The sequence below is a fragment of the Solanum pennellii genome, chromosome 9 (genome assembly GCF_001406875.1).
Source record: "Solanum pennellii chromosome 9, SPENNV200".
NCBI classification, from domain to species: domain Eukaryota; kingdom Viridiplantae; phylum Streptophyta; class Magnoliopsida; order Solanales; family Solanaceae; genus Solanum; species Solanum pennellii.
Window position 1 is genome coordinate 2,275,158 of NC_028645.1, and position 18,398 is coordinate 2,293,555.

At 28.0% G+C, this 18,398-nt stretch overlaps 2 protein-coding genes across 2 annotated transcripts in view; both read right to left on the reverse strand.

The window, feature by feature from the left end:
* The window catches only part of LOC107030668 (putative homeobox-leucine zipper protein ATHB-51), a 4,146-nt gene extending 2,288 nt beyond the window's left edge, over positions 1-1,858 (reverse strand). Inside the window, exons 1-2 of the mRNA XM_015231939.2 lie at positions 1,451-1,858; positions 435-778 (exon numbers count right to left, since the gene is read on the reverse strand). Coding sequence (XP_015087425.1) covers positions 435-778; positions 1,451-1,547 — 441 coding nt within the window. The 5' untranslated portion in view covers positions 1,548-1,858. The remainder of the gene's footprint in view (positions 1-434; positions 779-1,450) is intronic.
* A 12,938-nt stretch (positions 1,859-14,796) lies between these two features.
* The window catches only part of LOC107029526 (F-box protein PP2-A15-like), a 6,982-nt gene continuing 3,380 nt past the window's right edge, over positions 14,797-18,398 (reverse strand). The window contains exon 3 of the mRNA XM_015230958.2: positions 14,797-15,624. Coding sequence (XP_015086444.1) covers positions 15,156-15,624 — 469 coding nt within the window. The 3' untranslated portion in view covers positions 14,797-15,155. The remainder of the gene's footprint in view (positions 15,625-18,398) is intronic.

Below are 18,398 nucleotides of genomic sequence, written 5' to 3' on the forward strand. Positions count from 1 at the left end.
ATATATATATATATATATATCAATGAATTCAATGATTTAAATCCATTAATTATATAGGTTACCGTAAACATTAAAATTTTGTGAGACTCTACAAGACATGTTCAATTCGAGTTGATATTCTACAAGGTGTGCTCAATTCCAATTAGGATTTTCGGAATTACTTAACCCTAAACCCTTAGAAATGCATCTCAATCATTCTGCAAATTCATGGATAATTTATAAAGAGATCAAATCCAAATCAACCTAGTTCGAGAAATACTTTATTAACGACCCCGAATCAAGGGAATAACAGAATTGTACCTATATATTTATTAATAAGGTTATTTTTTTTTTCATGTGATTTTCTGTCACTTTAAAATTTGTCGTAAACGGTCAGAACATGTGCATGAATTGCATGGATATAAAAGAAATTAAATGGAGAAAGAATTGTCTACCTCATCTTGAAGCTTTTGTTTTTCCCTTGAGACAACATCATAGTCTTGTTTAAGTGAATCATAGAGTCTTTCAAGTTGTTTAGCCTTCCATCTAGCTCTTCTATTTTGGAACCAAACAGCAATTTGTCTTGGTTGTAATCCAAGTTCTTTAGCCAATTTCATTTTCCTGTCTGGATCAAGTTTTATCTCTTCTTGAAAACTATTTTCAAGTGACTCTAATTGATCACTTGACAACCTTTTCTTCTTGTCCAATTGATGTTGATTGAGTACAAAGTTGTTGTTGTCCATTGTTGGGACTTGTACTCCACCATGTTGTGTTTGCATTGCATGCTTCATTTCAATACCTTCAAATTCACAAAATAAATAAGAGTTTAAGTTTTACGCACTGATATTAATTTCGAAATATAATGTATGGACTTAAATGATAATCGCAAGTAACTCCATTAGATAACATTATATTTTTCTTAGGATAATTTTCATCCGACTGATTCAAATTCGTGTTTAGAAGTTCTACCTTCCTATCGAAGTTTCATGACTCAAACACAAAACCGTTGATTAAAAATAAAGAAATATTTACCAGCCGCTATAACCTCTCTTGATTTTTAATAACTTTTAGAATAAATTAAACATGCTATAACATATCAAATTACACTAAATTCATTGTATTGTATATAGCTTTCTTAATCCTTGAAACATTATAATAGTATTATCATTTTATTTATTTTTTGAAATAGTCAATCATGAGGCTGGAAAAATTGGTAATTACAACTAACACTTTTTTAAAGAAAAAAAAAACTACTTAATTTTGCTACCTCCACACCTTATCCCAACAAAAAATACATTTTTTTATGACAAAAGTTCTCTATTAATAAAACATGCTTCAAAATTAAATGAAAAGCAAAAATATCAAAATCAAGTAAAAGTTTTTTTTTTTTTTGAAAAAAGTATCAATAAGGATAAATAGTATATGAATAAATAAATAAAAAAATTTGCTATTTTTTTTGTAATATATTTACCTGGATATTGGTCATAATTGTAGTTGTAGAGAAAATTGAGAGAATTATCAATAACTTGTCTTGAAACAAAAGGTCTAATATTTCCATTCCAATCCATATTTTTTTCTTCTTTCTAAACAAGGCAAAATTTCAAGAAAACACACAAATTCTATCCCCTTCAATATATTGATAAATACTCCTTTTTTTTTCTTTTTCTAGTACTCAAAACAATGGACCACTTTAAAAAAATAATAAAACAAAATTTTTTAAAAAAAGGTTTTTTTTTTTTTTTATGGTTTTGTCTTATTGATAAAGTTTTGGAAACTTTTTTTGGTTTTTTTTGAAGAAACAAAAGTGAAAAAATGATAAGAAGATGTTGTAGGGAGAGTTTACTACACTTTGTAGAAATAATGTCAATTTGTGAAAGAGATAGTTAGAGTATAAAGAACTTGTGAGGGCTCTATATATGCTTCACTTTTTGGAGCAACTCATAAATACCACTCCCTCTTTTGGTTCTTGGATGTTCTTTTTTTGGGACCTTGGGTGGGTGAGGGTACTATAGTGATATTAATTATAAAAAAATAAATAAATTTATATATATTTATAATGATTAGTATAAAGATTTGTTTTTTTTACACTATGAGGATGTTAATCTAAAGAAATATGTGATTTGTAATCTTGAAATAATATAAAATTAAACAGATTATAAAAATTATTCTCTCTGTTTCATTTTATGTGGTATTGTTTTACTTGATACGGTATTTAAATTTTATTTTTATTTTTGGAAATTTAGGGTCTAAAATAATTCTTGAATATTTGTGTGGCTGAAAATCATTTTAATTAAGAGTAAAAGAGGAATTTTGAAGTTAAATTATTTTTAATCATAGTAAGGTGATATTCTTTTTATCAATAAGGGTTTTAGTGGAGTAGTAAGTACTCTTTCATCCTTAATCAAGAGGTCTTGAATTTGTGCTCCTTCGGTACGTAGTCGTCTTTATTAGTGAGCGTTTTACCTCCCAATATGAAACTTTCCGGCACGAATCCAAATTTAGTCGGACTTCAATGTTAGTTATCGAGCATCGGGTGGAATTATTTTTTTTAAAAAAATGATATTCTTTTGAGACAGACCGAAAAAAAAATCACATAAAATGAGACATAGAGTGTAAATATTTCTTACACAGAAGATACAGATTATAATATGAATGAGTTTAAGTCATATACAACACTGATACAAGAGATTTTCTTACCCTGGATATTATTTTGATCAATTATATCAATTAATTTATCTTATTTTTAAGATTATAAATTTCCTTGTTTTTCTTTACCTATAAATTAACTTAAGCTGTTAATTAATTGGGGAATTTTATTAGTGTTAAATTTCAAAAGGAACCATAAAATATGTGCATTCTTTATTAACTTAGCTAGAAGTTATTAATTGAGATTTAAAATCATAAATGGGGTGAAAAAATCTACTCCATATATTTTATTAGGGATTTAATTTAGTGCTGTTAATATTTTTTTGGGACCTTGAGTGGGTGTACTATAGAGATTAATTAATTGGGATTTAATTTAGTGTTAAATTTCAACAGAAAAAATTTAACTCCAATAGTATATATATTTAATTAAAGACCATAATTTATGCACTTCCTTCATTAACTAGCTAGGAGTTATTGAGATTATTTAATCCTATATGAAGTAATTAAAAAAAAATGCTACTTCATCAAGTGAAGTGGTAAAAGAAGTTAATTAATAGGAAGTAGATTCAGATTTTAAAATTTATGATTTTTGTAATAATTTTGAATTAATATTATAATAACTAAGATTTGTAGGAAAAGTTTATAGAATTCTTCAATTGAAAATCACATACATGTATGTATAATTTTTATTTTATTTTATTATGTATAATATATGATAAATTTTCTTAATACAAATAATGTATTCATCACTCATCTTTGAGTAAAAATTGAATTATTATTTATTATAGTAATGTCAATTGGGAGCCAAAACAAAAAAGTTATATCAAAAGTCACGATCTAGAGGTATGACAAGTAGGTCTCGAGTTTTCGTCATAGATATAAGATTGTCTTAATGTAAAGAGTGAGTTTAGAAAGCTCTAACCTTAAAATGAGAATTCTCGACACAAATTTAAATTAATCGGACTCTAAATCCGATATATAAGTCCCCTATATGGTCCCCTAAAAGGCCTAAAAAAAAGAAGAGACAAGATGCCTTGAGCTATTTTCACGCCTATTGTCTTCTTTTTTTTTAAACTTTCTGACAAAATTAACAACTTTCTTCTTCATCTTTAGTACTACTACTTCTTAGTACTTGTTTTCTTCTATATGCACCAATATTGAGTACTCTTTTCTGTCTATTTGTAAGAAGATCATGAGGTTAAAGTCCAACCAAAAAAAAATATTAGCAAGAGACAAATAATGTCTCTCTAGGGGGGCGGAGCTACAAGGAAGCAAGAGATTTAATTTTGAATTTCGTTTGTTAGAAAATTTTACTATATGTCTGAATCAATAAGACAAATCATAATTTTTACGATTATATATGGACTATTGAGTTTCTAGTGTAGTAGTAAAGGAATCGCGTTTTAAGGAGCTAATGTAGTAGCGATTAAAAAAATGTGTTTTTTTTTGTTAGAAAAGTTCGATTAAAGTCCATAGAAAAAAATAGTATTAGCAAGAGACAAATAATGTCTCTCTAGGGGGACGGAGCTACAGGGAGGCAAGAGGTTTAATTTTGAATTTCATTTGTTAGAAAATCATACTGTATGTCTGTATCAATAAGACAAATCATAATTTTTACGGTTATGTATGGACTATTGAGTTTCTAGTGTAGTAGTAAAGGAGTCGCTTTTTAAAGAGCTAATGTAGTAGAAAAGGAGTCACAATTAAAAAAATATGATTTTTTTTGTTAGAAAAGTTCAATTAAAGCCCACGGAAAAAAATATTATTAGCAAGAGACAAATAATGTCTCTCTAGGGGGACGGAGCTACAGGGAGGCAAGAGGTTTAATTTTGAATTTCATTTGTTAGAAAATCATATTGTATGTCTGTACAAATGAGACAAATCGTAATTTTTACGGTTAAATATGGACTAATGAGTTTTTCTTGACATAAGAATAGATTATGGTAGTGTAATAGTAAAGGAGTCGCTTTTTAAGGAGCTAATGTAGTAGCATAGGGTCGCGATTATAAAAATGTGATCTTTTTTCTTAGGAAAGTTCAATTAAAGCCCACGAAAAAAAATAATATTAGCAAGAGACAAATAATGTCTCTCTAGGGGGCGGAGCTAAAGGGAGGCAAGAGGTTCAATTTTGAATTTCGGTCATTAGAAAATTATGTCGTATGTCTGTATCAATAAGACAAATTATAATGTTCATAACATAAGAATCGATCATTTCTAGCGTAGTAGTAAAGGAGTCACTTTTTGAGGAGAAAATTATCCTAATTTAGTGGCAAAGGAGTCGCGATTAAAAAAATATGATTTTTTTTGTTAGAAAAGTGAAATTAGAGACGAAACTAAAATACTACATGTAATATAGAACTAAATCTTCTTGAACTCTTCCTATAGCCCTTTATTCTTTTATATTTTGAACATAAAGGAACTACTATTTCAATTATGAATTTGATAAAATTCATTAGCTTTAACATAAACATACACTTATCTTAGAAAATTCACTTAATACGTATAATTAATTTATCAAAAATTCATTAACTTTGATTTTTCAGAATTTAAAACTCACAAATATAAATCTTATTTTTGCCTCTAATTTTAAATCTTCTTAGATAAGTAAAAATACTGCTGTCACTATATGCAACAAGTTTTTACATAAAATGCTCTATTTCAAAATAACGTTTAATTTTTAACCCTTTAAATAATAGTCTTTAATTTTTATCCTTACTTTTCATTTAATAAAAATGTCTTATTTACCTATTCTGTGATTTATAATTTTACTTTTCTTTAATTAATCAAAGAGTTAAAAAACCATCTTAAAATAGAGACATTCGTATGAATCACCTTAGATGCCATTTATATCCTCCGTCTACAATTATTTATCAGTTATACTAAAAATAAATATCTAAGATTAATTATTAATTTAAATAATCAAAAAATAATTAATCAATTTTTTTAATTCTGCCCTGAATAATCAATTCATTTTAATCAATTAAAAAGTTACCTAGACTTCTGATATTCTTGATATAGTATGACTATATTAATCAAATCACACTTTATATATAAATTTTTCTTGAAAAGAGTGCAAGACCTTGCCCTGATAAACAATTATGGATGAAAAGAGTAACATATAATCCATCTCAATCCAAATAAATTGTAAACCAAATTATATAATAACCTATTTTACTTACTTTATGTATATTAATTCGATTAAATTCAATTCAATCCGTTTATTTACCGCGATTAGTCATGCCTTAGGAAAATAAAAAATTGATGAGAAAAAAAAAAGTGTAAATGTATCAGAAATATGGTAAAGAACGAGGTATAGTAGTGGTTAATAATAAATAATAAGAGTAATAAATTCTTCTGCTGATGCTGCTTAAAGGCCAATGGGTAGGTCTTCTATAATAAATGAACTTGCAGTACAAAATATATTTGATTTTTTTCTCCCTTTTTGGTTTTAGTGGTAAGTATCGATCGGTTTGATTTTATTCGATTTATCAATTTTTAATTTGTTAGATGTGTCTCATAATAGTTTGATATCATTTTAATCGATAAGGAGATACTTATATGATCATATAAATACGATGATTATAAAAAGGAAATAAAAGTGCAATGCAAATTTATAAGATGAACTTTTTTGTTTAAGAGAGAATTGATCGAATTTCTTATAAAGATGATAAAACTAGAAAACAAATCAATAATTCAATTTTTTTTCCTTTTACAAAATTGTTAACCAAATATTAATAAATCAATAGTATCTTGTTTTTTTAGTTTATTGATCAAATCGATTTTTGCACACCACTATTAGAGTCCGTTCAGATTTAGATTTGCATTGAAAAATTTCACGCTAGTCGTATGTCATTGTGTTCAACATCCACACTAGAGCCCGACTGATCATAACTCCCGTCTTAAAGTTTCATATTGAGAATTAGACGTTTCCTAACAAAGATGACCTAAGATTTAAACGTCAAACTTCTGAAATAAACAATACTTATCGCTCTACCATAACTTTTAAAAATGACTGTCAAAAGCAGTAAACTCCTGGAAGGATCTATCATACGCTTATTTATCAAGTATTTCTACAAGAAGCTATTTTCACAATCCAAATTTATGATCTCTTACACGACAATAACCTTACTAGTTACATCAAACTCCCCTTGAAATGTATTAAGCAGGAACTGGAAATATGCACCTACCAAAAAGAAATACTTATCACTTATTAATACAAATATTAAATTTCTTAAATTTTCGTTTTTCAATTTTCACATTATGAATTTATTAAATTCAAATTCACATCAAAATATCTTATATTAGGAATAAATCTCCCTAACAAAATCTATTACATATCAATAACAGTATTAATATAAATAAAAATTTATCAGTCCATCACAATCGATAAGTCACTTCGATGAACCTTCCTTTTCACTTACACATAAAAATTAAAGACTCAGAGACTCAGTCTTTTTTCTTGGCTAGTTATGTATAAAGATCGGTAAGTGGACCTTTATCATGAACACATATAATTAATATTCAATATATATATATATATATATATATATATTTTATTATTATTATTATTATTATTATTATTATATATATATATATAACAGAGGGGAAGAAGAAATTAAATTAAAGGGTAGAATCCCAAAAAGAAAAATGTGACCAACAGACTGAAAATGGGGCTTGATAGGTATAGAACGTTACAAATTGTACGTCATAAACCTTCATTAATTAAAAGAGTTTTAATTTTTATACACCGAACACAGTAAACATATCTATAATTTATAATACTAAGTCACTTGAACGATAATGAATTTGAATTTTATATATTGACGATATAAAAAGGATACTAACAACGTCACCTAAATGGTAAGGTTGTGCCACTAGAAACCCTAGAGAAGTGAGTTTAAGTTTAATACGAAATATACGCATAAAAGCACCATTTAATCTGGTCTTTCATTTCATATTTATAGAGTTGAACGAGCAGACATTCGCGTCCTATATGACATTTTACTTCTATATGTAGTATGTCGCATACGGTTCAACTGTGTCTACTTGTACATATATACACAAGGTGGGAAGATATAAATATTAGGTGATGTCAAGTTAGGATTAAAATATTTATATTTTATGACTAAAATATTTTATATATAAGTCATTATTATTAGGTCATGTAAAAGGTAATGAATACCTAAAATTTTTTATTTTATATTGAATAAGGTGTAGGTCTTAATTATTTAATTTCATCGAATAATTTTGCATCATTTCGATATTTATGTCTTTGCTTCAAAAAAACGTCGATGGACCATAAAACAAAGGCATGCAAATTGACCTTATAAATCATTTATCTCTTCTATTAAAAGTATCAAAAAAATATTAATATTATTTTCAAGTTTTTTGACCCAAAAAATAAATAAGGACAAAATGAAGAACTTTTATTTCATATATAATCATGGTGAAAATTTATATGATATAAAAAATAACCAAAAATATAATTATATATTTAACAAATATTTTAAAATTGTATCTTTATTTTGTTTTTTTTGTAATTAATGTCATTTCACCAATAATTTTGATTTTAGAGGAAAATTTCGTACGACCTTGGCTGAATTTATTTAACAAATGTTTTTTTTTCATTTAAAAACCCCACAAATTAAATAGTCTTTGATAATTTTCTTTGAAAATTCATTTCTAAAAAAGCATGCAATCGTTGAGGCAAATATGAATATTTTTAAATATAATTTTTTAAGTTTTGAGTTTAACTTTAAAACAAATAAAGTTTTTCTAAACTTTGGGTATTCTTTGAATATGAGTCTTAAAAACAACAATTTGTGCGCTTCACTCTTTAACTATCTGATATCCGAAGTTTACTAAGTTCTATTAACTCAAATTCACTTCAGATAAATTGACTAATACTATGTTTGGATCATTGTTATCCATTGTATTGTATTATATCGTTATTATATCTACAATGTTTGTTTTGCTTGTTACTTAAAATGTATTGTATTGTATTGTTAAATTTCGTTGTTACGTAATTGCGAAGACCCCTATTTTATGGAACAACCAATTTGGTGTGTTCGCATTGTTACTTAATTTCTTTTTTCAATTATATATTTACATAATATTTCAAAATATTATTTTACCCTTAATCTTAATTATTTAAATCTAGTCAAACCTCCTACCCTAAAATAATTAAGATATTTTAGTAAATTTATAAATTACAATACAGTATGATACGATTAAACCAAACAATTAAAATCTTATTAAAACAACAACAAACAATACAGTCTAGCCAAACATTGTATCTATCATACAATACAGTACAATAGAGTACAATACAATACATTATAAAACAATGGTAACAACGATCCAAAATAAAGTTTTTATTTTTTTTTTCAAAAGAAAATAATAAAAATTTGTTTGGACCAAAGTAGTCTTTCTTGTTGGACACATTATTTGACTTGCCTAGCTAGCTAGGAAGCATAATTATATATTTGAGCAAATGTGGTGGCAATTAAATGTGTACTTATTCAATTTCAAATGCATTCACATAAGCTCCTTTATAATTAATTCATTTTGGTACATTTATCTATTTCATTCTCATACAAGTTTGGAAAGATTTATTTTTTTAAAAAAAAAAAAGAGAAATTTTGGTTTTCAAATTTTACATTAATTGAACAAATACATCTTTACACAAGAAATAAAAAAAAGTTGGTGAAAAGGATCATCAATAAATAAAACTAATAAAAAGTAGTTGTCACAAACTTTGAGGATACTTCAAAAAATGATTAAGGTGGAAAGGGAAAAAAAAGATTGTTAACTCTTACATAAATAGTAAAAAAAAAGGGAAAAAAAAAACTTACACTCACATTAATATTTATAGTTATTGAATAAATATAGAACATGTGTCTTTTTATATAATAAAAGATGACTATCTATTAATCATAATTAATTAATACACATTCTTTATCTTAATTTTATTTACTACCTTCATGGTAAACTAATTTGGAATTCTTATATTGTATAACCTCCTACCAAGATATACATATTATGTATACATAATTAATGTATATATCTTGTATATTGACTAGCGGTTATATTAATTATTTTTAGCTGAGCGGTCAAATGTTGAAAAATCACAAGCTCATGTTAATATATAAAGTTTGTTTTTACCATATTTATCGAGTACATATATAACCTTTCATTTTCTATTGTTTCCCACTTTGAGTCGTCCTGACTAATTTTTTAACGGTTAAAAATAGTCTTTGCTAAAGACGATTTCGTTTTTAAGGCTTGAAATCGAAATTTCTGAAGGGTGATTGGCATTGTAAGTTAGTTGGTAGAGAATAGTGTTTGTTACATTTATTTCAGTGAAATTGATTTTGTGGGCTAAGAAGTTAAGTATATATAGGGTATACTATTCTAAGTATTAGAGTCCAACACTAAAAATGGTACTTCCTATATTTTAGTACAAAAAACTACTTCTATAATATCATTTCTAAATAGGGCAGTAATTAATAAATTAGATAGTAGTTGGATCTCTTGGGATAAATTTCTTTTTTCACCCCTATTCCTATAATAATAATAAAAAAAGTAATATATAGTACTAGTATTACTAATACATATTTTAAGTAATTTAGGTGTTATTTAATCAGTGAATAAGTTATATTGAATATAGTGATAAATCGTAATATAAGAATTGAATGACGATAAAATTATGAGAATTTTGATCGAAATTGATGTAACAATCTCAAACAGTGGGGAGGACCTATTACCTTTATGTGTCAACGTGGATAAATTACTATTTATAGTGATGCAATATTTATAATGTTCACGTGGACACATATAGTCTCACTATTAAATAATGCAGGGGTAAAAGGTCCTACCCAAAATTTAGAATTGTTGCAACAATATCGATCAAAGTTCATGTATATTTCAGATCTTTTTTAGTGAATTATATATTAAGTTTATTAGACTAAAAATGAAATAGTTTAATATTTTAATTTGAAATTATTATTCTTTATTCCACGAACCAGACGAGGTCTAAAGTATTAGTCTTCTAACTTCTATATTTTAAATGTGAGAAACTAAATTATTATTATATGTTACTTGTAATATTGTAATCCTAGGAAATAATTACTTAGGCTCTTTTATTGTGTACTGTCTATTCTAATAGGAGCCTTCAACTAATTAAGTACTAAAATAGATTCATATATAGAGTTTTCTATTAGATTTCACTAACTATTTAACCTATACAAAAGTACGATGATTGAAACTGTTTAAAGTTTAAGTTATATATATTAACGATTTAATCTAAAAGGACAATCGTTGAAAATGATTAAGGTTTGAGTTTTATGTAATAACGATATAAATAAAAGTGATACTTATGGTTGCATACTTATCAAGCAAGGAAAAACTTTTTTTATACGATAAAAATATAATGCTAACTAAAAGTAGAAAAAATTTCGATATTGACTAACACAAACTGTAAATTTCGTTTCTCAGTATAAAACTCGATCAAACATCTCAAAAATCGAATTGACAATATATGGAAGTTAATATCGTCGTGTTAAAAGATATAACTTCATTTACTAAAAAGGTGATAAAATTTTTTATTATTGTGAGTATCAAATTAAATCACGTGCTTTATCGCCGATTCCTTTTAATTTTAAAATTGACGGAAGTAACTTTTTCTAAAAATATAATATTATGCACACGTAATAGGGATATTGACTTGCAAATTTTCCTTTTCATAAGTACTTTTATTATTTTATCGTCTTAATTTATGTGATATTTAAATTGTGTTTTATTTTAATTGATTGTTTGAATTTACAATAAAGTGTAATTTTTATTTTTTAAATAAAATAATTTGTGTATGTTTTCAAACGTTTTTAGACAGTTAGATTAACCGCATAAAATATGACATCTCTTTTATTTATACATATCAACCTCGAACATGCTTAAGGTTTTACAACTTGTTACGCTATCTTATTTCATCTATGTAATGAGCGCTTGAGAACAAGTGCAAAAATATTTTCAAATTAAAAATCAGAAGTGTTTAATTAATATAAACACCTTATCAAATCTTTAATTAAAATAAATTATATATAATTCAAATATCTAAAAAAATATTATCGATAAATTTTAAAGACCATTAACGTACAACCCTACAAAAAAAAATTTAAAAAAACATTTGGGACCATATAATTAATCCAAATCTCAAATCATCACAGCTAAGAGGACTACAAAAATCTAATCAAACTTCAACATTTAATTTAATCCACAACGTGTTGCCTATAAAAAAATATTAATAATAATAAAAAATTAATATATATATATATATATATATATATATTAATTTTTTATTATTATTAATATTTTTATTATTATTCAAAGTGTTTAATTATCGACCACAAAATTAATCTTTCTACAAAGGTACATTTTTTTTATATAAAAAAAAAAGGTACAAAATATTTGTTAATTTAATTTCTTCTCTGGAATTTCTGCTATTTATTTTATGTTATATTAAATTAAATGAAGTTGAAAAGATCATATATTAATGAGATATTATGATGCGCCACAAACATGAAGTAGCCCACAACATGCATGGTCCTCTTTTGTACTAGAGAAATATTTACCCTCATGTTATATTTATCGTCGTACGTTGATTTAGAATTTAAAATTTAAAAATTTTTAATTTAATTAAACGAGTTCGTAAGTTGTTTTTATTATTAAATTCATAATTAAATATATCAAAAATGTCTCCTCTACTATTCGACGGGGAACACTTTACCCTTCGATAGTAAAATACAGTTTTATACCTTTTACCACGATAAAAAGTGACATATTCACTACTAGTAATAGAGGTTTTTCTCATCGTAAATAGATGAGAAATTCATGTCATAAAAATAATTTATCCACCATTATGGTTATGGTGGATTGGTAAGTAATTTTTCAACATTAACCAAGAAGTCTCGAGTTCAAATCCCCTTAGGTGTAAAGTCGCCTTTGATATGAGACTTTTTCTCATCAAAATTAATTCACTCGAAAAATTCACCATGAAAAATAGAGGTACAGAATCGCCTTTGTTAGATAGTGTTTAATTACCCTCTAATGTAAGACTTTTTCCCATCAAAATTAATTCACTCGAAAAATACACGATGAAAAATAGATTCTAGTGTGGGACTTTTTCCCATCAAAATTAATTCACTCAAAAAATACAAAATTTCTACTGAAATAGTGAAAAACTTTCTAATTTTTTTGATACGAAACATTACTATTTTCTCATAAATTCAATTAAATTATATGTAGAACATGAAATTTAATTGTACTTTATGTGATAGATCAATATAATTTCTATTTTTGAATGCTCAATGTTTGTCAAATATAATATTACTGATTATTCAAACCTTAATCAAATAACATATTCATCTATTCTGAATTTACAGTTAGAAGAAATTTAGTTGAAGCATATAATGCAAAGTCCTTTTTTAATATATAGTTAATATTTGCAAGTATAAATGAATTTAATATCAAAGGACAAGCCGCCCATAATGATGAAATCTTAACGTACATATTAAATATATATCGTTTTACGTTATTTTAATTTATCTGTCTTATTTTAATTCGATACAGATTCAAAGAAAGTAAGAAAAATATATATATATTAAATTATAAATATATACAAAATCAAATGATCTTAAACATGTCATTAAAAAAATATAATTAAAGAATTGTCTGGAAAAAAAAATATTTTTTTAAAACGAATTTAAAAACTAAGACTGATAAATTAAAACGGGGAAAGTGGATTTTATTTTCTCCCTACTTCTCTATTGTACTTCTATTTATACAACTCTTCTTGATTATAATAGGCTCATGTCTGTAGTCTATAGATAAGTGATAATAATATATTAAAATATATATTATTTATTTATTAAATTGATATAAATATTAAATATGTGTAAGTTTTAATTGCATGGAAGATATGTTGATCTTGGATAGATTACTTCTTTATAATGATAAAAAATGTTTTGATTAGGTATTTGTAAAGTTTTATAGGTTCAATATTTTTATAATTTTTAATATTAAAGCTAGTATATTTTAAAATTGTGGAATTTTTTTTTATAATTTTATAGAATTTTTATATATAAATTTATACTTCATATGAAAAGTATTGAATTCATATAAATCTGATGTTGACAAACTCTTTTGATCCTATTAATATCTAGATCAATTTAGTCATATTTCGATTATTTAATCGTAATATAACAGTAATTATTTAGGTTAATTTATTAGTAATTTAGTAATCATGGAGTGGGAATAGCCCTCGTACTAATTTAGCTATTAAATCATTATTATGCTTCTTACACTATTATAGATATCATAACGTGTCAAGTTAAAAAAAAAATTGAGCTAACAAATTTCAACATTTATAATTTATACATATAAATAATTTTTACTTTATATATAAAAAAAGATAGTAATTTTTTAGTGACTTGTTTAAATTAGAGGAAGAAAAGGCCACCTATTATTATTACTTTTTGTAGTATTGGAGGTCGATGATTAGGATAAAAGATTAATAGGTACAGGTATACGATTACGTTGTCTAGTTTCATTATCAATTTGATTATTTATTATTGGTATTTCTTTACTATCTTATTCTTCGATTTTAGTATTACATGTTTTCTTCATTATTTTATTTACTTTACACACTTGATTTACATTATGTATTATTTGATCCGAAGGGCTACTAGAAATAACCTTCTCCGCTTTTAACGTGGATCGGCGTATAGCTCACTCCATTCTATCTCTAACGCATCGGATCAACTGAGAGAAATCCTGCGTAACGAGAGAGATTCTCCATACGAACGAACGATCCGAAGTTCGAACTGACATAGGTGAATTGGACAAACACCTATAAACCACCAACAAGGAGTCGCTTTGATTACGCAGTTTGGTTTTTTTTTTCCGATAAAAATAAAATTTTTCATACACATTATACTCTTTAAACCTTTTCCTAAGATAGGGATAGAGATTACAAGGTTTTACATATTCTTTAGAAAAAATTGAATATTAGAGTTTAAACTCCTTACAAGTTTCGAAACTCTTCTTTTCTTTATTAAACTCTGTGCTCAATCGAACACCGACACATATGTAGTTAAAATAACACAAGAACAGGGGTGCTTCAAATATAGTACTGAAATATATATAATATAAGAACCTTTACATTATCAATGACAGATGAGCCAAGTATATTTTCTTCATCTTCTGCAGATGAGATTCTATGCAACAACACTGGACCAAAGATGACATAGTAACATTTACATGAACACGGGTCTGGGTAGACGTAACCCCACGAAACCAATGTTTATAACGGAACCCCAACCACAACTTTCCAGGACGACAACAACAACAACATACCCAGTGAAATCCCACAAGTGGGGTCTGGGAAGACGTTAGTCCGACCTTGTAGACGTAGAGAGGTTTCCGAAGGACCAAAACTTTCTGAGAGCAGTGGAAAAAAAATAGAAACAGATGACTTACTGATACTTTGACACCCCTTTACTTCTACGTGCTTTCAGATCACTTGGCGTAATCGATACAGAATCTATACAGAGTCCACCTTTTGAATGTGTGCAATCGATCTGTTTCATTGAAAATCTAACTTCAGTAGCAGGGTCGGACCTACTTACTATAAATTCACCCACCTTGTATTCTATCCAGTCGCCACGCTTTAAATTCGCACTTGTATCATCTTGATCGCTATCATCTAGGGAGTACTCACTCACTGCATGTTGCCCGTCAGATGTAAAGAGTTCATATTGAACTGGCCCTAAATCCCATCCATGAGTGTGCTCAAAGTTGCAAACACGTCGACCAAGTCTCTTGTAAAACTTCCCAAGGCGGACCCTGAATGTTAGTGTGTATATATCTGGAGGAAATGGAAACTTCACTGAACCGCTTACTTCAAACCACCATACTTGCTGGCAATACGCCACGACATGGAACCTATGGCAGCAGAAATATTAGAAGTCAAAATTTTAGACACCCTGAATGATAAAATCTTGGCTACTTTATTTGAGAAAAAAGCAAACGCAAGCTAGCAGTTTCCTAACAGCACGTTATATGTGGACATACAAGAGGTAGTCTAACAAAAGTGAACTAAAAGAAAAAGGAGGAAAAGCACAGGTCTTTTAATAGTCAGTATTGTCCAATGACTAAGAAGAATAAAAGACGGCAGTGTACCACCACAAAACTGACCCTCTTTTACCTCCCAATAAGCAAAAGACTGTTAACCAACAGAGCAAAGCTTGAAGCCCATGAATTATCAGACATTGCAAAGAAAAGGTTTAATCTAACCCATTGTCCTTGTGCTCTAGGTAATTAGTTGCCTGATTGGAAGGATTCCAAGTGTTATCATAGACAGCATCGCAACGATAAACATGGCATGTAATTTCACAATTTTTTATGACAGATATAGAATAGTGAAGCCTAAATCAGTTAAATTTATTAGCAAGAAATCCAAAGGAAATATGTCTTCTTAATTCTAAAACAATTGATCTAGTCTTATACACTATATAGAGTAAGTTTACTTGCCAAGTGGCTGAGTCAGAGAGACAGAACCACCCGTGTTCCAATAACCATTACTATCATCATAAATAACCAAGTAGTAACCTTTTGCATTGAGCAAGAGAGTAAATTTTGAACTTTTGACAAAAATCCTAATTAGAAATTGGCTACAATAAACTAATAAGTCCTCTATATATCTTCTTCCTCATGCACAAATACGAATTTACAACTTGTACTATCCAGCAAAGGCACAGCGACCAAGACAAACTATCCACAAATTTATCCAAATCTTATTGCCCCATATTATCAACTGAGGAGCTCATGTGCTATAGTAAAGGATTCAAGGCCTCTTCAAAAGAGTGAGGAAGAAAAACATTGTTTTTTAGTCTTCTATTCTACTCTCAACAAGTGGTGGACACGATGCGGGAAGAGAGGATGATATGGTTCGTGCATGTAAAGTGGAAGAGCATAGATGCCCCAGTAGAAGGTGTGGGAGGTTGGTAGTGATAAGTATGAGAGGCAGAGCAGATTGGTGAAGAGTTGGGGAGGTGATTAGACATGTCATGAGCTCACCGAGGACATAACCCTAGAAAGGAAAGCATGGAGATCGAGGAGTAGGAGTAGGTAGCCAAGCGATTTCTCCCTTTCCTGTGAGAGAGCATGATTCTAGCTTAGAGCACCTTGTCCACTCCTTGTTCTAAAAAGTATCATTATTATTATCCTACTATCATTTATTATTCAATTGTATTACTACTGTTGTTTCTTTTACTTGGGTTATCTTAACTATTTTTGATGTCCGTACTTTTATTTTCTACATTATTTATTTATCTTCAATTGTATTACTAGATTACACTCTTGCATTTGTCAAACTTGAGGTCTATCATAAACCACCTCTCTACCTCACAGAATGTAGGGTAAAGTCTACATACACCTTACCCTCCCCAGATCCCACTTGTGGGATCAAACTGGGGATGTTGTTGTATGTGCATATTCTAGTTCCATTGAGAACAAATCTCAAGAATAGCTTCTATATTTTCCATCTCCTGGATCTTGATTTCAAGAGTTTCGTTCACATTGTAGAGGGATATAGTGAAAAAGTGTGCGTTGAGGATTGCCTTGGCTTCCAAAAATAGTCTTTTTGGGATTGGAATTGCCTGCTGGTCCTCTTCTTAGTTGCTTCTCCATACCCATACTGTCTAATAACTCTAGCTATTCTTAAGCCAACGTAAGCTTCTCACCCTACATCAAACGTAAGCTTCTCACGCTACATGACTGAATGTATGAAGTTCAGGCATATGGCAAGCCAAACTTCAGTTGTTTTTTCTGAAGTTCAAACAAACATGTCTGAAGTATTGCTTCCACAAGCAACATGCCAAACATCAGAAAAAATTTATAACTTTCGTGACGGATTTACACAACTTCAGTCGTGTATGTCTGAAGCTCACTCAGAAGTGACCAAGCTTACAAAACTTTGTAAACCTAGGCTATACCTTAAATAGAGGACTCAAAATCAGCTATCTGTGCACTTACCCCACCAACAGATCACAGATTGGTCTCAAGGCCAAGCCATCAAAGCTCTTTTTTCAAGCCTTAACACCCAAATTCCATTCCCGCTGCAACCCATTGTCGCCAGACTCCCTATTATCCGATATTCCATTATGGTGTTCTATTTCTAAATTTGAATGTTCTCAGTTAAAAGTTTCAAACTATTTATGATATTAAATGATTGTTGTAGCCTTGATTTTTTTTTTCATTAACTTTTTGTTCAGGAAGATATAAATTCGCAAAGAAAGATGGCAACTGTCCAAATCAATGTTAGGTTGATCAATCACAAAAGCCAAAATCCTCTAAGAAATTACAAATAATCATAACCCCTATTAGTCAACTTACTTTGCAGCACAAAAATTGTATGATTAGAGTAAGAGTGTGTTTGGTATGAAGGAAAACATTTTCTGGAAAATGTTTTCCAATTTTCCCATGTTTGGTTGGGACAAAAGTTTTGGAAAATGTTTTCCAAATCAACTCATTTTCCTCAAAATTAAGGAAAATGACTTCCCTTCAAAAATTAAGGAAAACATTTTCCATAGCTCTCCTTCAATTTCAAATTACATTTTTTTTTGGAAAAGCATCAATTTAAAAAAATATTTTCAATTTCAAATTTTTTATTTTTTCACATGATCCTTGACCTTCCCCTCACCGGCCAGCCCCCCCCC